The 22,833-nt window shown below is 40.6% G+C and overlaps 1 protein-coding gene and 1 long non-coding RNA gene across 9 annotated transcripts in view; one reads left to right on the top strand and one right to left on the bottom strand.

Annotated features, from left to right (window-relative positions):
* The window catches only part of COL4A3 (collagen type IV alpha 3 chain), a 155,089-nt gene that overhangs the window by 100,877 nt on the left and 31,379 nt on the right, over positions 1-22,833 (top strand). For 6 of the 8 annotated variants that reach the window (XR_016231407.1, XR_016231406.1, XM_089328920.1 and 3 more), the window contains 14 exons: positions 1,803-1,985; positions 2,822-2,990; positions 4,859-4,951; positions 5,612-5,716; positions 7,390-7,487; positions 8,100-8,250; positions 8,708-8,821; positions 9,818-9,985; positions 11,139-11,228; positions 11,573-11,707; positions 19,046-19,144; positions 19,877-19,966; positions 20,299-20,438; positions 22,406-22,532. Coding sequence is in view for 6 of the 8 variants with exons in the window: in XM_089328920.1 (XP_089185046.1) it covers positions 1,803-1,985; positions 2,822-2,990; positions 4,859-4,951; positions 5,612-5,716; positions 7,390-7,487; positions 8,100-8,250; positions 8,708-8,821; positions 9,818-9,985; positions 11,139-11,228; positions 11,573-11,707; positions 19,046-19,144; positions 19,877-19,966; positions 20,299-20,438; positions 22,406-22,532 (1,762 nt within the window). In the remaining 2 variants the exon portion in view is untranslated. Of the gene's footprint in view, positions 1-1,802; positions 1,986-2,821; positions 2,995-4,858; positions 4,952-5,611; positions 5,717-7,389; positions 7,488-8,099; positions 8,251-8,707; positions 8,822-9,817; positions 9,986-11,138; positions 11,229-11,572; positions 11,708-19,045; positions 19,145-19,876; positions 19,967-20,298; positions 20,439-22,405; positions 22,533-22,833 lie in introns of those variants that run through there. The other 2 variants (XM_089328923.1, XM_089328921.1) reach the window with 2 other exon arrangements.
* The window catches only part of LOC127491686 (uncharacterized), a 46,689-nt gene continuing 33,065 nt past the window's right edge, over positions 9,210-22,833 (bottom strand). Inside the window, exons 2-3 of the long non-coding RNA XR_007920566.3 lie at positions 14,392-14,494; positions 9,210-9,341 (exon numbers count right to left, since the gene is read on the bottom strand). This is a non-coding gene — a long non-coding RNA (uncharacterized LOC127491686). The remainder of the gene's footprint in view (positions 9,342-14,391; positions 14,495-22,833) is intronic.

The raw sequence follows: 22,833 nt of genomic DNA, 5'->3' as shown, positions 1-22,833 counted from the left end.
ATGGAATGGGGGAGGGAGTGGGAGATGGGAGGGTTGTAGGGGGGAGGGAAGTTATGGGGGAGAGAAAGCCATTGCAATCCATAAACTGTACTTTGGAAATTTATATCTACTAAATAAAAGTTTAAAAAAAAAGAAAAAGAAAAAAAATGTGTATGAGAGGAATGCCAGATTACTTTCAGAGGATCTCCAAAGAGACATAGCAGACTTCTCATCAGAAACCCTACAGGCCAGGAGAGAATGGCGAGATATGTTCTAAGTCTTAAGAGAAAAAAACTGCCAAGCAAGAATACTGTACCTGCAAAGCTCTCATTTATGAATGAAGGTGAATAAAGACCTTCCATAACAAGCAGTAATGGAAATAATTTGTCACCACTCATCCAGCCTTACAAAAGATGCTTAAGGGATGTGCCACACATGGAAACATGGTCATCACTATGAAAGAAGGTGAGGCAGAAAATCCCCTAGTACAAAGTACAAAGGAAATCCAAAGTAAACAATAGAAATATTTATGGGAAAACAGCAGGGCAAAGTCGTTACTTATCAATAGTCACCTTGAATGTAAATGGCCTCAGCTCTCCAGTTAAAAGACACAAACTGGTTGAATGTAGAAAAAAATCTACTTGCTTCTACAAGAAACACATCTCACCAACAAAGATACATGCAGACTGAAAGTGAAAGGATGGAATAATATATTCAATGCTAACAGAAACAAACAAAAAAGCTGAGGTAACCATCCTAATATCAGAAAAAAATGATTTTAACACAAAAACTGTTAAAAGAGACCAAGAAGGGCACTATGCAGTGATTACAGGATCAATTCAACAGGAATATGTGACTATAATAAATGTATATGCACCTAATTACAGGGTACCTGGTTATTTAAAAGAAATGTTAATGGATTCAAGGGAGACATAGACTCCCATACAATAGTAATGGGTCTTCAATACTGTACTTTCAGCAATGGACAGATCAACCAGACAGAAAATCAGCAAAAAAAATAACAGTTAATCAACACTAGAGACCAAATGGACTTAATGGATGTCTACAGAACTTTTCATGCTACAGTTGCAGAATACACATTCTTCTCACCAGTGAATGGAACTCTCTTTGGGATACACCACATACTAGGCCATAAAGCAAGTCTCAGCAAATTCAAAAAAATCAAAATCATACTATGCATTTACTCTGTCCACAATGGAATGAAGCTGGAAATCAAGAACTCAGGCATCTCTAGAACATATGCAAACACATGGAGACTAAAAAACATGCTCCTGAATGAACAGATCATAGAAGATATCAAAGGAGAAATCAAAAAACTGTTCAAAAGCAGTTTTTTGTATGATTTGTTGAACTCTTTACTTAGTATAGAGTTGATCTTCTATGTATTAAGTTAATTGAAAATAGATCTTAGTAAAAATAAGAATGAGAATAGGAGAGGGAGGAGGAAGAAGGTTGGGGGTGGGGATGGGAGAGTGGGTACAGTGGGAAGAATCATTATCACTATGTTCCTATAGTTGTATTTATGAAATGCATGAAATTTGTGTACCTTAAATAAAAGCTTTCTAAGGAAAAAAAACTTACCAATTCTCAAACATAATCAATTATTATGGTGACTATATCATATTGAATTATCAAATTGTATACATATACATTTTTAATTATATTATTGTTTTGGAAGTAAAAGCAAACAAGTAAACAGCTTGAAATGACATATGTAGTGCAAAGAAAGTATTTTTTAAAAAAACCTATCTTCATTAAAAGTGATCCAAACACAATGCAAACTCATTTCTCTACCTCCCTAGGGATTCCCAGGAACACAGGGTGATCCAGGACTTAAAGGAGGAAAAGGTGAAACGCCTGAGCCCCAGGGGCAAGCAGGTGCCCCAGGGGATCCGGGGCTCAGAGGGCCACCAGGGAGAAAGGGCTTGGCGGGGATTCCAGGAACTCCAGGACTGAAAGGATTACCAGGACCTAGAGGTGAACCGGTTGGTATTTAGCAATGTTTTTCAAATTATTCTCGCTGTAGATGATGTGCTCTGAAATTAAAAGATGACTTATAGAAAATCAGCAGTCACTTGACACAATTCATGGTAACTGCAGAATGAGGCATCCTCCAATTAGTGGCAATAACCCAAGAAAAAATAATATTTTGACAAAATAAATAGGTAGCAGTCAGTGAGTTAGCCCAATTAAAATTCTATATTGATAATGATCCTGTCTTGTACAGAAAGTATAGTTCTATATTTGCATCAGGTGAATATATAGATGAGTTCAGAAAATGATTAGAGTGTAAGGCTTGAGTAGTAAGTATTTTAGGGGCAGTGTTAACTCTTTTAAGTAAAAATAAATGCATAAAAGGACAAAATGTTTAGGGGATGGTAGTCAAATAAGGAGCCCAAATGTGTTGTCCTTTAAAATATCTCCATTCAGGCAAAATACCCAATGAAAGCTACACAAGTAAAGATGGGTTGTACTGGTTATATTTTAGACATGTACCAGTAGCATGAATGTTACCTCTCAAGCCATTTCAACTGTTGAACTTGGGTTTAGTGGTTATTATCAGAAGGGAGGCATCTCATTGTAGGACATCTCAAATGTGACTCAAGGCAGTTGCAAGTTAAGTAAAGGTTGCTGGATTCCAAAAATCACAAAGCAACAGAAACATTCAGAGCCCTTGTTTCAGTGATTCCCATCAAATGCCAACTGTTTTATAATTCAAGAATCTTCCCAATGATAGACTAACTGCTATTCCTATCCAGCGTCAGATGAACCTGTTATAAGGAAAATGAACCACTATACAAACATGTTCCTATTGCCACAGGCCCTGAGTGGTGAGAAGGGGGACCAGGGTCCTCCAGGGGATCCTGGCTCCCCTGGGTCCCCAGGACCTGCAGGACCAGCTGGACCACCTGGCTATGGACCTCAGGGAGAGCCTGGTCCAAAGGGCACCCAAGGAGTTCCTGGAGCCCCTGGACCACCTGGAGAAGCCGGTTGGTTAGTTTTCTTTCCAGTCCTGTTTTCCTACGGAGTGGGTTGGTGGTCCCAAGAGCTAATGAAGCTCCCTCAAGACTAATGAATACATAGAGACTTACTTCTAAGAAATAGAATCTGGCACATAGACCCCAAGAAAGAGAATGTCGGATATGTTAGGAAAAAAATCCATTGTTTTCCTGTTACTGGGCAATTCAGCTGAAGTCTCCTATGGTAGTGTGTATCCATTACTGATACAAATATATGGCATGAATGGATGCCAAAGGATGGATGGAAGACAATTCTGAGAAACCAAGAGGAAGCAAAAACCCTAAAACTTATTTTAACCAGTCTCTTCCAGGCCTCAAGGGCTCACTAACATTGGTTTCAAATTTCTTCTTGATGCTCAATAGGCAAGTTATAAATAAAACTTCAAAATGTCTAGGATAAATGAAGAAAGGTGGTTTGGTAATAATTTTAAAACCCAGGTAACTTTGGGTTTGATTGTAGTTCTGTATTCAGGACAAATTAGTTCTTTAATGTTTGCCTGTGGCCAAGAATGTGAGGGGAAGAGAAGAATAAAATTCAATGCTGGTTTTAAACAAATAGTGCTACCAGGGTTATGTTTTACTTCCAACATTACTTTAAAGAGAAAAACACAATAAGCCCGTAGTCTAACTCATCTTTCAGTGTAAAACCTTTTCTGTGAACACTTTCATAGTACCTATAGTATTCATAGTCATTCTAGATTGCACACATCATTTTTGTTCACATATGTAGGTACAGCTCTACTTCATGCTAAAGATATTGCATATGATACCTACTTATACCCATTTATTTTTTGTCTCCCCCTCAATCTGAATATTGCTGTTCTGATTGAGAAATTAGTAGTACTATGGTGTTCTGCCGTCTAAATCCAGCCCATCACTTGTTTTTGTATGGCCCACAATCTAAGAATGGTATTTGCATTTTTAAATGACAACATTTTTTCATAGTATTTTGTGATGTGTGAATTAAATAAAATTTAGATATCATAATAAAGTTTACAGAAATACAGTCACACCTATTCATGTAGGTATTTTCTCTGGCTGCTTTCATGCTACAGTAGCAGAGTTGAGTAGTTGCAATGAAGATTTGAACCAGAGTCTAAATTATTTACTACCTGGCCCTTAACATAAAACTTGTCCTGACCTCTATTCCAATGCATCATCAAACCTTCTTCTGTTCTTTCTAAATGTGATTCTTTAGCGAAGGAGCTCATTGTTGTAGAATATTTTATCAAAATTTTCCCATGATACACTGTAAACCTGTTTTTCTGTAAGCATATAATTATATGGATAACCTTAAGCAATAACACATTTTGAATGTTGGCCACTGTGATTAGGACACTACCTTGAATCCTTACTTTCTAGGCAGGACTTATTTCTCTGCTGATAGGTGAGGAACTTATATCAGAGAGGTTAAGATATCTGCCCAAGCTCACAAATCTTATATACATCAGGGCCAAGATTCAAAACCAGGTCAGCCCAGGTCAAACTTGCTGTTTGTTCAAATACCATGCTGCCTTCCCATGAAAACTGGTCATTCAATAAAAAAAAGTCTTATGAGTAATCCTATCTTTTTTTAAACTAAGCTCTCTTTCAATAGACCAGCAGGTTGAGCTATTCATTAAAACAAGGCTTAGACAATCAGAGATGCCTATAAGTATTTGTGGATTTATTATGAAAGTTTCTATGGGCTGGTCATCCTTAAGCTAGTTGTCTGTAGAATCAGAGACTATTTGTTATTTTTGGGGGTATGTTTGTAAACCTGTTGTAATCATAATTTTCTGTTATTCAAGAAAAGCTTCAATATGCACCCCTCTCTTATTATCTCAACTTTTCTTAAGGTCCTAAGGGGGAACCCAGTGTTTCAACAGCAGTCCCAGGCCCTCCTGGACCTCCAGGGCCCCCTGGCCGTGCTGGCCCCCAAGGTCCACCTGGTGAGTATCCCCTTGGCCAAGTCTGGGCCTTGCCAGCAGATAGCACCTGACTCTCCCAGAAAAACACTCCCCCCATTACAAGGAAATATATATATTGTTTGGCTGTCATCAGATAATAAACAAGCAGGCAGGGGTCTTGCTTTTGTCCTCTGAAGTTATCTGAATTACTCCTATTGGTGCTTCTGATATAAAAGCTCCAAAAGAGCACTGATAAAATTTTTTAAGAATTGTAGAGAAGAGCCATCTTCATGGGTCTTGGTGGGGAGCAGGCTGTTTGCCAGTGTGATGATTTTCCAGGATGATTTTTCACAGCATTTTTCTTTGCCAATTATCTAAAATTTAATTTTGCATGCATGGAGGGAGACTTGCTTAGTTCAAGATATCTGGAATATTTCTTTTTAGGAATTAAATTTTCTTTTAAATTCTTTGCAGCTTCTAATGATTAATCTATGGATATGGTTGGGAGATATATATATATATATATATATATGACATACAGTTCTATATATATAACATACAATTGAGGTTATATTGAAATTATGTCTTAATTTCCACAAAAGACGGGGATGACACAGAGAATTTAGACATTTTTTAAAGACAAGGTGAAAAAGTTACTCACTGGTGTGTGTGTGTGTGTGTGTGTTTGTATGTGTTTTAAAGGTGTCCCTGGACTGAAGGGCAGATGTGCTGACCCTGGTCTTCCTGGACCTGATGGTGAACCAGGGATTCCAGGAATTGGATTTCCTGGGCCTCCTGGACCTAAAGGTACATTTAAATGTTTAAAAACATGAGGTTCATTATAAATATGGCAAAAAGACAGGAAATATGAATAGTGAATAAAATAGGCGACATCCATAACAGCCTTTAAAATGACATCTTGTAAAGAGTCTGAAATAGGCAGAAAATCTTCCAGTAATCCCAGGTGAAAAGGCAGAATTCCCAATGATTTATGCGTTCTCACCTCAATCACGTTTTTTAAAATGCATAGAAAAAAGCTGGAAGGAAATTCAGCAAGATGGTAATGATTCTTCTTGATTATGGTAATATGAGGATGTTTTCTTTACTTGTTAACAACCATATTTTTATATTCATACATTTCTCCAGTTTATACATTTACTTTTTAAATAAGAAAGGCACCATTAATTCACAAATAGCAGGTTTCCCTATATACACCAAAATAAATTACAAGTTATTTTCCTTTAAAAAGAAAATGATTTTTCCCATTAAAGGAAAAACACTCCCAAAGAAGCAATCCAGATGCTGAGAGCTCCAACAGCAAGCTAAGGCTCTCCACTGATGAGGTCTTCCAAATTCTGTCCCTGCTGACAACAAAGTGACCTCAGTCCCTGGATTGTCCTGTAGAACTGCAACTTTTATGATCATTTCATGTTTGTTTCAATATTATTTAAGATGTTTGTCAAGATATAATTCATTTTGGGGATTTTGCCTCAATGATTAACATGTCATCAATGTTTATTATATATCAATTCTGCCCAAATACCAGCCTGTTAATTTCAACATATAGATGTCAAAATGGAAAATCTAATCACATTTATCATGTAGTCCCAAGGAGGCTTTGACTCCAATTTTGTGAGTTTCTTCCTAATGATTTATGATGTGTTGACGCTTACCCCACATTTTTCCTTCTCCTTCTCGGACTCTGCATAAACAAATTGCCTCCTGGTTCTGTAGCTCTGTGGATTTACTTTCTGGAAGAAGACTGTAAACTGTGGGGACCAGAACCAGCCCAAGATCTCCTTGAAATTGAAGATTTACAATTTACAATTGTACAGTTGAACCCATTGAATCAACTAGCTGTGAATTAAACATTGTCCACATTAGGGGCCTGAAGGAACTCTCTGAAGGCAGCCTTACTTCGCTTTCTGAATCACAGAACCAAGACACTGAAGTGTGGGCCTCCTTTCTCAATTTTATTATAAATGTATAAGAAGTTAATGCATTGTGAAGTACAGACACTACAGTGCATGAAGATTTAATTCTCCTGAATAGCCCATGTTGAAAAGGCTACCTAGGGCTCTGGAGTAGCTCTATACCTTGATCTGAGTCAGGCTTGCATGGATATAGATTAACAGAAAAATCCATTCAGCTGTGCACTAAACAGAAATGCTTTTACATAAAAAGTTAGTCAGTCATATGATCAACCAGCGTCAGTGGTTTGAAGAGTTGATGAATCAAAATTGTAGCCCTACTTAACAATAAAATGGAGAAAGTTTTATTTTCATTGGAAACTAACATAATCTGATTTGAACATTTCTAAGTACTAATTTATCACTTGGTCTTCTCATCATTCAAACTTTCATGAAAATATCTCTAGTTATTTCCATATAAAATATTAGATTAAAAAGAAGAGCGGTACTGCTCAGAATCTTTCAGTAAGACAAATCCTAGAGCATTGATTGTTTTTCCTTCTTCTGCAGGAGACCAAGGTTTTCCAGGGACAAAGGGTTCACCAGGGTGTCCTGGAGAAATGGGAAAGCCAGGGATACCTGGAAAGCCAGGCCTCCCAGGAGCCAAGGTCTGCAATTTTTAAAACTCAAACTTACATAGGGAAGAGGATGACCACAGTAGACCAGTTGGGATGCCCCTCTCCCAGGCAGGATTCTCTCTCTCTCTCTGAGTGTGGAAATGAGAAACAGATTTGTAGATGATGATGATTTGAAATCTTTTTGATATGAAAATTTTTAAAAAGTTTCTCTGGACCATCCTCCCTTTTAAAAAGGAAAATAGAAGATGTTACAAGGCAACTTTGCATCTCTATTTCTTCCTTGATGGTCTCCTAAACGTTCGGAGTATTTAAGAATGGGAGAACTCTATATAAAGAATTGTGGGTAAACTATGACAGAAGTTTGCAAAAGTAAAGATATCTAGAGTGTTCAGCTCACAGACAGTTCCTCAGTCTTCTGAAAAAAAAAAAAAAAAAGCGGAGGCTACATATCCTGAAGCACTACAGAGCATAACATTACAGAAAAATCAGCAACTGTAACTCAAAAGGGAAAATTGTTCCAGGGGTGCTGGCTGTGCAGGAGGGACTCAGTGTCTCCACAAGGAAATAGCTTAGAGACTAGCCAGTATCAGTGAGGATCGGGAAGCATTCTATAGCAAAACTAACATCATTTCTGTGCTATAGGGAGAACCAGCTCTAGCCATGCCTGGAGAACCAGGAAAACAAGGTTTTCCAGGAGAAAGAGGCAATTCTGGGGAATATGGAGAAATCGGACTCCCTGGACTTCCAGGTCGCCCTGGAATTCCAGGAAAAGAAGGGCTTGATGGACCACGAGGTACAATAGCAAGTGTGATTACTTTTCTCCACTGTGAGCTGGGCTAAAATTCAGTAAACTGAGTGTATAGGTGCTCTATTGATGAAGAATTCTTGTCAAATAAAATTCTAGCTCAAGAAATAGGATCTGTGGGGCCTGATTGTTTTCCCATTCAACTTAGCTGCCCTTCCTCCCTCCCTCCCTCCTTCCCTTCTTTCCCTTCTCTTCCCTTCTCTTCCCTTCCCTTCCCTTCCCTCCCCCCCTCCCCTCCCCTCCCCTCCCCTTCCCTTTCCTTTTTTGTGAGAGTACTCTATGAAAGGTATATTATGTATAGGTCCAATTTAATGGGGGAAAGGAGTCATAGAAGAATGACTGGGATAGCAATACTTGGACCTTGGGTTTTGGCACCTGAATATACTCTTGGACTAACTCTCTCTCTCTCTCTCTCTCTCTCTCTCTCTCTCTCTCTCTCTTGCAGGAGATCCAGGGCAGCCTGGACCACCTGGAGAAACAGGATTACCAGGAAGGTGCTTTCAGGGTCCCAGGGGAGCCCAGGGTCTTCCAGGCTTAAATGGACTGATGGGACAGCCAGGTAGGAGAAGATTCTGAAACCAGTCATAGTTACCAGTTGGGCAGGCAACCAGAGACTCCTGGTGTGTGCTTTGCTGCTTAACGTGGAAACTGTCCAGTAACAAATGCTGAACACTGCTCAGTGAGAAATGTCATACCATAAATAGAAACCTGGCCACCATAGATTTGTGCCACCCAGCAGTGTGCAGTGCCTTCAGAGGAAGAGACCCGAAGTTAATGTAGTGAGTTGGATTGTGACACACGCATATCAGTCTGAACACTGGAGATTGATTAGATAGTGCATTTACATTTGCTTGTGCATATATACACTCTAGAGGTTTTATTTTAATACTTCCATAAGATATAAAAGTAGTAAATTCTTATTAAAATAGAGTAGATGTATTTAAAGATGCCAGTTTAACATGTTATAAACAAAAATACGTAGTTGATTGCTTTACAGACAAAATAAATGAAAATAAATCTGAATGGTGCAACCTGGATGTCCACTTTTTGTCTCTTCTCCATCAGATTTGGTGGACCATCTGTGGAAAAAAGTCTTTAGAATTCAGCTAATGTCTCTTACTTGCCATACAGCTTATGTGTTCACAAGTAAAATTTTAGCCAAGACCTTTATTGTCATAGTGATGGTATTATTGTTTCCAGAAGCATCTGGTGGCTCACCTCCACAAGGGTGACTCTGTAAACCTCCTGCAGGCTAAAGACTGAGCCAGCCATGAAGGTAGTCCTAGAATGTGCCTCAGGACTAAGAAATAGACATAAATCTTAACACTGTTATTACTACGTGAACCGCAGAAACAGACAGTATTAGAGCCAGAAGGGATCTGAGAAATTTTGTGGAGGAGGACATTAGAAAAAAATAACCACATAAATACATTAACAAATGTGGTTTACCCAAAAGCACGCAGCTAAATATTTAAAGCCATAAAGTATTTCTGGAGTAGGGGGAAGAACTTGTATGTTAACTCATTCAATCACACATTCATTCATTCATATTTAGGCAGAAGAGGCGAAACAGGCCCAAAAGGAGACCCAGGGATTCCAGGCCTGGATAGACCAGGATTTCCTGGGGAACCAGGACCACCTGGAATGCCAGGTCATGGAGGTGAAGTGGGACCACCTGGTCCAAAAGGATATCCAGGGAATCCAGGATTCTCAGGGCCACCAGGTATCCTTTCGCATGCTCTCATTTCCTCCTTCTATCTTCTGCCACAGTTTCCTATCAAGGTGGCAATGTAAACTGTGCATAGGCATAGGCTCTAGGCTTTGTGCTTTGCTTTCAATTTGTATAATTTTTCCCTTTTGAATGATTTATAAGGGACCAGGAGCAAGAGGGTGGTAAAATGTTGGTGGCAGGATGACCTCATTCCACAATTACCCAGGATATGACTAATTGTGCTGTGTGATCCTTTTTGGTATTAGAGTAATGCTGGCATTAACAGATCAGTTCAGACTGCTAAAGTGTTCCCTCCTGTGGTATTTTCTAGAAGAGCTTGGGAAGAATTTCTATTCTGTAAACATTTGGTGGAATTCACCCCTAAAGCCTTCTGGATCTGGGCATTTCTTTGTGGGAAGTCTCCAAATTATGACTCCATCTCTTCACTTCCTAGAGATGGATTCAGATTTTCTACTTATTTTTGAGTCACTTTTAGTAAATGTATGTTTCCTAAAAGGAATCTGCCCATTTTGTCTATGTTACATCCTTTTTGCCATAGAGATGTTTATAATCCTTTTTACTTCATGGCTATTTTTATAGCATAGATGTTGGGAAAGAATATCCCAACAGAGTCCTCATGGCATAAGGACCTCATTTGATGCCCCCTCCAGAAGAGCCCAGATTAGCAACTTGATTGACAGATTATCCTTTTGTTCATATTTCGGTGTCACTGCCACGTGCCAGCACCATTCTAAGCACCAGAGATAAGACTCCCTGCCTTTGTTAGGGGAGCAATAGTAACTGTAATTAACAGCTACGCTCAACTAGATACAAGTGTACAAGTGCAATGAAGAAAATAAAATAAGGGATATACTTGTAACAGGAAACTGTTGGTAAGGGAGTGGGAAGATGGAATTCTCCAAAATGTCAGCATTCTCTGTTCTCATCCATCAAAGTTATTTTGCTGCCAATGATTTCCACATAGAAAAGAGGTTTAAAAAAAAGATCATATACTGATCCATTTCCTAACAAACATAGTTATCTTTCTATTCACCAACCTGTGGTTCAACTACCAATTTCTGTATACAAATGTCCTTCTGCTTATGGAGTAGTTTGTTTTTCTCATTCTATACCTGTGCTGCTTTCTGTCCCTGTGTCTCCACAGGTGAAAGGGGAAAGATGGGGATGATGGGCTATCCTGGAACCACAGGCCCTCCTGGGCTTCCTGGGAGCCCCGGCTACCCTGGGCAGAGGGGTAAGTGCTGCAGAGCCTTGTCTTTCCAGGGATCACAAGGCACGGGCGTGTGCATTTCTTTTACAGCAAGATAAATCGCATTTCATTCTTTGGGGGAAAAATAGCTCTGTAAGAACAACATGTGTGATTTTTCTGTTTTTCTCTATTACTTCTTCCCGTTTCAATGGAACCCTCTATTATCACTGCTGGCCTAATCCCACCAATGACTTATTGAATTCTCAGCCAGATACCTGTTTTTTTGTTTGTTGGCTTTGTTCTGTTTTCGTGTGAGCCCTGTTCACTTTCGCATGCCCAGAACCTGCTTAAAGAGGGAGGGGTTTGATGTTGTTTCTCCTGTCTGCTAGGCAGCCTTGGAATCCCAGGAGTAAAGGGCCAGAGAGGGCCCCCAGGAGACGAAGGGGAACAAGGGGACAGAGGAAATCCTGGACCTGCACGATTAATTCAGGTTAAGGGAGACAAAGGAGAACCGGGGCCTAAAGGTAAAGAATTTCTTATGTTTAGAATCAGAACTAAGAAATTATCCAGGGGCCGGTGCTGTGGCATAGTGGGTAAAGCCGCCACCGCCTGCAGAGTTGGCATCCCATATGGGCGCCAGTTCAAGTCCTGGCTGCTCCACTTTTTTTTTTTTTCTTTCCTTATTTGACAGGTAGAGTTAGACAGTGAGAGAGACAGAGAGAAAGATCTTCCTTCCATTGGTTCATCCCCCAAATAGCTGCTAAGGCTGGAGCTGCGCCGATCCGAAGCCAGGGGCCAGGTGTTTCCTCCTGGTCTCCCAGGAGAGTCTCCCATGCAGGTGCAGGTGCCCAATCACCTAGGCCATCCTCCACTGCCTTCCCAGGCCACAGCAGAGAGCTGGATTGGAAAAGGAGCAGCTGGGACTAGAACCCGGCGCCCATATGGAATGCTGGTGCCGCAGGCGGAGGATTAGCCAAATGAGCCACTGTGCCGGCCCTGCTGCGCTTCTGATTCAGCTTCTGCTATGGCCAGAGAAAGCAGTAGAAGATGGTCCAAGTCCTTGGGCCCCTGCACCTGCGTGAGAGACCCGGAGGAAGCTCCTAGCTCCTGGCTTCCAATTGGCACAGCTCCAGCCGTTGTAGCCATCTGGGGAGTGAACCAGCAGATGGAAGACCTCTCTGTCTCTCTCTCTCTGTTTCTCTCTCTGTGTTTCTCTCTCTCTGCCTGTGTGTTTCTCTCTCTCTCTCTCTGCCTTTCCTCCTCTCTGTGTGTAACTCTTTCAAGTAAATAATAAATAAATCTTAAAAAAAAAGAAATTATCCAGACTAATCTCTTTTGCTGACAGATGAGGACCATGAGGGCCATGTTGTGCTGCCTGTCCAAGCCACACAGCAGTTGAGGGCTGAACATGAACTAGAATTGAGTCTTAGTTTGCCTCCCATAGTGATTTGCCTGCTTAATGTATAATTTTTTGCTTCTAAGTTAGTTCTGAATTTTGTCACTAGTCTATTTTTAAATGAGAAGTCTTAAAACCTTCTTTTTGCCAAGCATGGGAAACTCTTAGAGAATTCCACATTGAAAAACTTTTCTGGCTGAAATTAAAAATTCCACCCCAAAATTTACTTTACTCTGTCATCTGCCAGAATAAATTTTTCTAGTTGCATCTAAAAATTACTTCTTGTGCCTAAAAATCCTTTGGAGAATAATTACTAAAAAGAAAGTATAGTATGCTTTAAAGAAAATTTACCCTTTATAAATTCTGTCCATTGCAAGATGTGGTTAATGGGCTAAAATTCAAACCCACTCATATTATTTGAGCTCTTTTGTTGGAAGTTTTTGTCAGATGATCAATACAATCAAAAACGCATTTTAAAAAGGCCTCCCTCAAGTTTCCTTACCCAGATTTAAGTCCCAGTAACTTTAGAAAAACAGAGTTGCTGGATAAAATGTTATCTTTGAAGATCACTCTTTCATAGCAGGGGGAAGAACTAAAGCATAGCATCGATGAAGTAAAAGAAAATGTCTTTGCAGTAGCAAAACCAGATCATATTCTGAGAGATTTCTCATGAATTCTTAGAAGTGAGATTGCATCCAACAAACACATCTGTGCTCGGCCCCTGAAGAATTTGGGTCCAAGTGAAGATTTGCTTTTAAAATCCTGCACAGGGTGCTATAGAACACCCTAAAGAAATGGAATAACTGGTTTTGGGGAGTTAGGAAAGCTTCAACAGCAGTGGCAAGAGTTCTGAAAAGTGATGTAATCCAACGAATTTATCAATTGAAAAAATGGGAAATCATTGGAAATAACTGACTTATGAGAAATATGTTTTTGGATAAAAGGGAATAAAAAGGAATCGGGAACTAAAAGCCTTTTAGATAGCCTTCATTAATCTGGTTGGAAAAGACAGTTCTAATGCACACAGAAGATTTGTTCTATCTTTAACAATGAAATGAAAGTAATGTGAATTTTACAGAATTCTGCTAGAACTGTCTAAGGCAAGATACGAAGACATCCTGGCACAAATCTCCTATCCTCATAAACTGTCTGCAGACACCACTTCCCAGGCTATTGTGGGTGACTAACAGAATACGGAAGCATTTCGGAAAAAAATACACGAACAGCATACACCCAAGTGTGGATCTGCAGGCATAAATGTACAATGGGTACTCACTGAAAATTGAAGAATTTCCCTTGTATAGAGGGACACAAGCTGTTTCTAGGCTTCTATCAAAACTTTGTCTCACTTGAAGTACGGTATGCATCACAGCAGTTCCTTTGTACGCATATAGCTTTTTCAATGCATCACCACGGAGCACAGATTGAAAAGTCATATTACCTAGTCCTGTATGATTTCAATATGGGCATTGTAAAAAAAATCTGAATCTCTACTTCAAAGACATCTGCTGTAATGAGCACAAGATCCTAAGGGCACCAATAAGCACTGTCACTATTCTTTCCTGGAAGGCACTGCATGGGACTCTTAGGCGCAAGTGTAAAAGATAATGAATAACACAAGTTCAAATTAGTATTGTTTTGTTTTTTAACAAAGACAAGACCCATGTGGCACTTGCCATGTGATGGTACTGTTCTAAGTTTTACAAATCAGTAAAGATTGACTCAATCAATCTTCATAATAAGCCTAGGAGGAGGAATTCTCCTTGCTGTCATCCAGTTTTACAAATGGGCAGTAGAAAAGTTGTTACTTACCCAGTGTCAGTCTGATAGGAAGTGGCAGAGATGGCCCTCAAACTGACACCTTTGGTTTCAAAGTTTAGACTCCTTGTTCTGCCAGGTACCCCGACAGTGAGCCCTGTATGAGTTGAGAAAAGCAGTAAATAAAAGTGACTAGGGCAGACAGAAAAGCCTCATGAAAGAGAATATAAACTGTGCATAAGATTAAGATGAGCAAACCAAACTCTTGACCCAAAATCTTTCCAAGAGTCCTCTGTCTTAAGAATTCAAATGTTGGAGCCAACATTTTTGTGTAGCGGGTAAGGCTGCTGCCTGCGATGCCAACATCCCATATGGGCACTGGTTTGTGTCCCTGCTGCTCCACTTCTGATCCAGCTGCCTGCTAATGTCCTGAGAAAAGCAGTGGAAAATGGCCTAAGTACTTGGGCCCCTGCCACCCGTGTATGAGACCTGGAAGAAGCTCCTGCTCTTAGCTTCAACCTGGCCTAGCCCTGACCATTACAGCCATCTGGGGAGTGAACCAGCGGATGGAAGACCTCTCTGTCTGTCTTTTGCTGTCTCTCTCTATATTTCTGACATTCAAATAATTAAATAAATTATAAAAGAAAAAAGAATTCAAATGTCTGGATAAGGCATTTGGTACAGTAGTTAAGATGCTACTTGGAACACTCACATCTCATGTTGGAGTATCTGGTTCAAGTCCCAGCTCCTCTGTTTCTGATTCCAGCTTCTTGCTAAAATACGGCCTGGAAGGCAGCAGTGGTGACTCAAGTCTTTGGGTCTCTGCTCCTCATGGGGGAAACCTTGATTGAATCTTAAACTCTGGCCTTGGTCTGGCGCAACCCTTGCTTTTGGGAAGTGAACCAGTGATTGGAAGATTTGTACGTGTGCATGTGTGTGCTCATGTGCATGTACACCTTTATAAATTAAAAAATGAAAATAAATAAAGATTACTAACAAAAACAATTCAGATTTCTTGGACTGGCATACAAGTAGCTTTGCTGTTTGTTGTTTGCCTTTCTCTCTAGCCACGTGACATTCATGTAGTCAACAATTATTTTTTAATACCGTAGTCATTTTATTATGTCCTGAATACACAGAGGCAAACAAAACACTTTGCTTCCTGGTCACAGTGAAGCCTGTAGTTTAGTGAGGAAAAGAGACATTAGTGGACCTATAAACATTTTATGTATAGACCAAGTAGTAAATATCTTAGACCTTGGCCCCTGTTGCTTATTCTTCTTTGACTTTTGTCTTTTTTTAAAAGATTTAATCATATATTTATTTATTTGAAAGGCAGAGTTACAGAGAGGCAGAGGTAGAGGCAAAGAGAGAGAGAGAGGTCTTCCATCCACTGGTTCCTCCCCAAGTGGCTGCAATGGCCGGAGCTGGGCCTACCCAAAGCCAGGAGCCAGGAGCTTCTTCAAGGTCTCCCATGCTGGTGCAGGGGCACAGGGGCTTGGGCCATCTCCTACTTCTTTCCCAGGCCATAGCAGAGAGCTGGATCGGAAGTGGAGCAGCGGGGACTCAAGCCGGCACCCATATAGAATGCAGGCAGCAGCTTTACCTGCTATGCTACAGTGCTGGCCCCTTTTGTTTGTCTTCGTTTTGTTTTAAAAATAGCCCTTTTAAACTGTCAAAACAGGCCGGTGCCGCAGCTCAATAGGCTAATCCTCTGCCTTGTGGCACCAGCACACCGGGTTCTAGTCCCAGTCGGGGCACCGGATTCTGTCCTGGTTGCCCCTCTTCCAGGCCAGCTCTCTGCTATGGCCCAGGAGTGCAGTGGAGGATGGCCCAAGTGCTTGGGCCCTGCATCTGCATGGGAGACCAGGAGAAGCACCTGGCTCCTGGCTTCGGATCAGTGTGGTGCGCCGGCCGCAGCGCACCGGCCGCAGTGGCCATTGGAGAGTGAACCAACGGCAAAGGAAGACCTTTCTCTCTGTCTCTCTCTCTCACTGTCCACTCTGCCTGTCAAAAAATAAAATAAAATAAAATAAAATAAACTGTCAAAACAACCCTGGGCTCTCAACACATACGAAATCAAACTAGATTGAGTCCAAAGGCTGTATTTTGTCAGCCTCTAAAAACAATTAAGCAAATGAACACTCTAAACTATATACAATTATATTTTTGGTTTGTAATAAATGACACAAATGGGAAATACACAATAATCGGCCCCCCTGCTACCCACCACTCATGTGCACAGACTATTTTCTTCTTTTTTAAAAAAAGATTTATTTATTTCTGTGAAAGAGTTAAAAGAGAGAAGGAGAGATAGAGAGAGAGATCTTCTATCCATTAGTTCAGTCCCGTAATGACCAGGCCTGGGCCAGGATCTTCTTCCAGGTCTCCCACATGGATGACAGGAGCCCAGGAACTCAGGCCATCTTTTGCTGCTTTCCCAGGCCATTAGTAGGGAGCTCAATCAGAAGTGGAGTTTCTGGAACTTGAACTGGTGCCCATATGGGGTGCTGGGGCTGCAGGTCATGGCTTAACCCACTCACTGCACCATAGCCAGTTCCTATTTTCTTATCAGGAATCCAGTGCTTTCTCCACACAATTATCCCTCATTCAGTTTCCAGGAATGAGCTACTGGGGAGAGTGTTGTGGCGCAGTAGATTAAACCACAGCTTGCGATGGCATCCCATATCAGAACGCTGGTTCAAGTCATGGTTGCTTCTCTTCTCATAAAGCCTCATGCTAATGCACCTGGGAAGGCAGTGAATGATGGCCTAAGTGTTTGGGCCACTGCTACTCAACTCTGGGCTCCTAGCTTTGAACTAGACCAGTCCCAGCTATTGTGGCCATTGGGAGAATGAACCAACAGATGAATCTCTCTCTCTCTCTCTCTCTCTCCCTCTACCTCTCTCTCTCTCTCTCTCTCTCTCTCTCTCTCTCTGTCTTGCTATCACTCTCTGTCACTCTGGCTTTCAAATAAATCTTATTAAAGGATTTTAAAGAATGACCTACAAAATATTGTTTTTCCAGAAATTCTTCCCAGTAGTGTATTGGACCCAGCTGTATTACAGATCTTATCTAATTGGGTGGTAATTGTTTGCTAAGTTGGCTGCTCCTCAGCTAAACACTAAAAACTTAGGGGAAAAGAATTAGATTTATTTATATGTCCAGTACTCAGCACAAGACCTATGTATTAATTATATTCAAAAGTACGTAATAATAAATACATGGACAAGAAAAGAGCCTTGAGAAGTGAGTCTGCTTGAGAAAAGGCACAAAACCAGGCCACACACAGGTTGCGGAATGCTTCACAGCGGAGGAGTTCATCATTTACTCTGCAGGTAATGGAGATCAGTGAGTAGCAATGAGCAAGAGAATAGTGTCAAAGCCATGTTTAGGGAAAGGAGAAAGCTGTTCTGGGAAGTGTATGAGCTTTCAAACCATGCAGAAGTGGTACAAATCCCAGTGCTATCAGTGATGAGTGTGACTCTAGGTCAGGCTAGACTTACCTAATAATAAATTATCATTTTAATAAATGGGCTGAGAGCAGAACAGTTTAGATGGGAATAGCATAGTCCATAATGCTCTCTTTTTTTAAGATTTATTTATTGGGACGGTTTGGGAGTGGGAGGGCAGGTATGGGGGGGGGGAGAACTGCTATAATCCAAAAGTTGTACTTATGAAATTTATATTTATGAAATAAAAGCTTTCTATAAAAAAATCCAAGTGAAACATAAAAAAAATATTTGTTTATTTGAAGGGCAGAGTTACACAGAGAGAAACAGAGAGACAGAGAACGAGCTCTTCCATCCACTGGTTCACTCCCCAAATAGGCTGCAGTGGCTGAAACTGCACCTATCCAAAGCCAGGAGCCAGGAACTTTTTCCAGGTCTCCCATGTGGGATCAGGGGTCCAAGCACTTAGGCCACCCTCCACTGCTTTTCCAGGTCATTAGCAAAGAGCTGGATTGGAAGTAAAGCAGCTGGGACTCAAACTAGTGCCCTTATAGGATGCTAGCACTGGAGGTGGTGACTTTACATTCTACACCATGGCACCAATCCCTAATGCTCTGTCTACACTAAAAAAACTTAAAAGGTATTTAGGCCACTGATTCCTAAAATATTATTTTATTTTTTAAGATTTATTTATTTATTCAAAAGGCAGAGTTATAGAAAGGCAAAGGCAGAGAAAGAAAAAGAGAAGTCTTCCATCTGCTGGTTCATTCCCCAAATGGCAGCAACAGCTGAAGCTGGGCTGATCCAAAGCCAGGAGTCAGGAGCTTCTTCCGGGTCTCCCATGCTGGTGCAGGGGCCCAAGGATTTGGGCCATCTTCTACTGCTCTCTCAGACCACAGCAGAGAGCTGGATCAGAAGTGAGCAGCCAGGACTCAAACCGGTGCCCATATGGGATGCTGACACTGCAGGCAGTGGCTTTATCTGTTATGCCACAGCGCTGGCCTCAATATTATTTTATTTTAAAGTGTAGATATTATAATTGCTAGTGTTCATTGAAGACTAACTCTTGCCAGGAACTGTGCTAATACATTATAAATACTATCTCATTTAATCCTAAAAAGACACAGGCCCTCACCTTTCCATCCTTTTAACAAATGTCCTATGCTATGTTACCACAATATCCTGGTTTAAACCAGGATGTGTAGAGTCTAATAAAATTCCAATCTGTATCTTTAATATCTGGTTTTTAACTTTAGGACTTGCAGGAAATCCAGGAGAGAAAGGAAGCAGAGGCATCCCAGGGTTACCAGGTCTAAAAGGTCTTGAAGGGCCCCCTGGACCACCAGGACCACCAGGTATTGCTGAGTCTCCAAAAGAAATATCATGTTTTAAGTTTCCTTAGATCCGAATGTAATAAAACTTGTTTCTAAACATACTGGGTTGATTATGAACTCTGCTCCAATGCTGCTTCAGCAGAGATTCACTTCTAAATCAAACCCAAATGAAGGCATGTATTTTATATATATATATGTATAAATATAATATATATATAATATATAAGTGTGAATTATATATAATGAGTCATAGTTTTACTTTGAAATTTTTGATATGATTCTAAATAATAGTTTATTACAATATCACGTCAAAGATGCAAATTAGAAGGTGTTTTAGGGGCTTTTCTTTTTTAAACAAATTATTGAATTTACAAAGTAATATTTCAGACAGCTCAAGCAGCCTGCTAGTCCCCATAACCACCTCAGTAACAAAATAAATCACACGTCATTAAAGCTTCAATATGCAGTTAGAAACTTACTATGTGGTCACAGGAACCCATCTTTCCTGCCACCATTGCTTTTAGGGTGACTTTGTTTGAAACCCAGTCTTGCTGACAAGAGTCAACTAGAGTGTTGCATGCTCTCTGTCTCCAGTTCCTCTCCTTACCTGAAGGCACAGACAGCCACACAAGTGCCTATACCAGCTGGTCTAGCTCAGGTGCATTCATTCACTCATGCAAGCAACAAATTTTTATTGTGCACTGCTTCTATCCAGGAACTATGCAAGGTGTATGACTAATTTTTTCCCCCAAGGTCCCAAAGGAGATCTGGGAATCATTGGGAGTCCTGGGGAGCCAGGGCCACGTGGTGAGCCAGGAACCATGGGGCACATGGGCGTGCCAGGTATGTACAAGGTCCTGTTTGGAGGCCACAAGCTGGTGATAAGTCACACTTCTGGACTTGTTGTGCAGCAATTTTGGTTTTCTGTTTGGCTGAAACTTTGTGCAATATAACTTGATTTGATTTTAGACTAAAGCACTTTGCGCAACTGGAAAATCAGTGAGAACAAAATAACATTTTTGTTATATAAAAATGATCCAGTATAACTTCCTGATACATTTGTGATCCTTAAATACCAATTTCCTAGAAGAAACATGGCTTGTGCAGGGGCCAAAAGTAGAAACTTCAAGATTCCCAGTGCTTATCTATTTACCTGATATCTTTCCTAATTTCAGGTTCTAAAGGAAAAAGGGGGACTTTTGGACTCCCAGGTCTGGCTGGAACACCAGGCCTGCCAGGTATTAGCGGTCTTCAAGGAGATAAGGGAGAGCCAGGTTATGCAGAAGGGACAAGGCCAGGACCACCAGGACCAAAGGTACATTGGTTACTGAAATATTCATGTTTTGTTGCTGGAGGGGACCCCTTGAAATATCAACAATGACCTAAATTCGATGTGGAAAGAGAAAATTTAAAACATTACTGTTCTTTCTTGGAGTTATTTGAATGTTTTCCTGTCTCCACATTTGAGGATGCCCATCACATAGCTTTCAACTTCTGAGAGGCTGAGCTACCAAGAAATTTCCCACACCATCCCTGCCATTTAAGTGTGCTGCCAGAAGGGGGCAACTACAGGCCCACACAACCTGACAGCTGACTGTTGGTTTTGTTTGTTTGGCTTTTTTCTTGATGCACAGACACTAGTTATGGACTTTTCTTGCACAGATTTGCAAAAAGAAATTTCCAAACTTTGTAATCCAAAACGCTTGTCTTATTAAGATACAGTAAGTAAATAAAATAACCTCTGAGCATCATTAAAAAACAAACGAAACCCTAAAATACATAGTTGTGTCTTTCTTAATTGTTCTAGAATGCCAAGTATTTCTATTCCATTACACGGAATATTTTTGTCTTGTCACAATGTTCTCAGTTCCAGTGCTGTCCAGTTGAGGTTGGATGCCACAGCCCTGGCTAGTGTGTTGTAAGAAGCAACAACCAAATATCTCAGGGGGATTTGGTAGCATTTTTGGGTTTATTTCCTTATAAATCTTTCTGTATATAGCAGTTATACGAAGAACTAAAGCTAGATCACTATAGAATAATTAACAGAAGTTCTCATGAGTAGGATTCCATGGATCTGTAAGAGAAACCCACTAATCTCCTGAAATTAAATGTAAAATGCATAATGCAAGTTTTTATAGGGGAAGAGTATTCTTCATCAGATTTTCAAGAACATGGAGCTCCAATACATAAAATTGTTACTTAGGGAAACTTCTCCCCTCTCTTTTGAGTTAATAAAGCGCCACATTTCCTGAAGATGTCCACCAACCACATTCTCCACTAGCAATTATTAAAACAAGAAAGAAAAAATTTTGATGCCACACAGCAGACCCAAGAAAGCAATTCTGTAATGCTTAAAAGCACAGGCAATTTTTCTTTGCCCTTTGTACTTAGGCAACGACGTGAAAACCAGCGAGAGTCTCTATCCAAAGAGATATTTTGACTTACATTTTTTTCTATTTTGACATATTACTTTGACCTATTTTACTTGGATTACATTAAATTGATCCAATTACAATTGATTACAATTCAACTGATTAACAGTTTCATTGAGATTTAGGATTTTCATAGGTAACCACCAGAAGAACTTTTTAAAAACTGTACATCGAACACAAAATGAGCTGAGTTTTTTTCATGTCAGCAAATCAGAGTCACAGAGTAGTACATTTTAATCAGCTACTGCGGACATTTTTAAGTCACCATTAAACCCATATGTTCCAGTTTATCATAAAACTGAAGTACAGACTTTGTAAATATTAGATCATTGTGGATGACATACAATTTTCTGCATGCACAGCATTTGTAGGAACCATTTGGTCTGTTTCCCACCCCCAGTCATCACACTTTGTAATTATACATTTGTGTGATGATTTACTGTCTATCTCCCCACTGGTCTCTGAAGCTCTGGCAGGGCAGAGGCTTAATGTGTCACAGATTTGGCAGCATAGGGTTCCTGTTACTTCCTGGCAGGTGGCAGCTCCATGGCTATGCAGCTTGTGGAGTCCCCGAGCCCCCGGGCTAAGAAGGACCCCACTCTTGGCTTCATGCTCTGCTGTTGCTGTCTTGAAATTTTGTAAAAATTGTTTTAAAGAGACAGTTTCATTTTCATTTTGTACTGGGTCCCCCCAAAACCATGTGGTCAACCTGTTCCCAGCTTCTATCATGGTACTGGCACAGAGCAGACACTGAATATGGACTGATGAGCACATACATACAGTTTATACGTAATTCTAACCACATATCCTGCTTATATGAGAATTTTAAAGGTGTTTGACTGACTTTAAGGGGGATCCAGGACTGCCAGGAGACGTGGGAAAGAAAGGAGAAAGAGGGCCACCTGGCCCACCCGGACATTCAGGGCCTGCTGGACCTGCAGGAGTCCCCGGGAGTCCCGGAAGCCCTGGCCTTCCAGGTGAGCCTTGGCTTTACAATTCTGAAACCCCGAAGAGTTAGGTGTGGTGTGACCCTCACCTCCTGGAATCATGATAGTAAGCACAAAGTTATTTAAGGCTTCATGCTCCATTGTTTTCATTCGACTGTGAGCTTCAAATCAAGACACTAAGAAACAGTGAGTTAATCAAGAGCAGCCTAATGGGTGGACTGAAGTCTAAAAATCTGCTCCACTTAGCACAACTCCTGCAGTGCTGCCTCAACAAATTCGGCCTAGAGCCATGAAATGTTAGCTCATTGTACATCCTTGTGTTTGTATTACT

Source organism: Oryctolagus cuniculus, chromosome 3 (genome assembly GCF_051225735.1).
Source record: "Oryctolagus cuniculus isolate XC-2025 breed Fujian yellow rabbit chromosome 3, ASM5122573v1, whole genome shotgun sequence".
Lineage (NCBI taxonomy): Eukaryota > Metazoa > Chordata > Mammalia > Lagomorpha > Leporidae > Oryctolagus > Oryctolagus cuniculus.
Note: the sequence above shows the minus strand (reverse complement) of the source record. Positions and strands in the feature narration are given on the sequence as shown.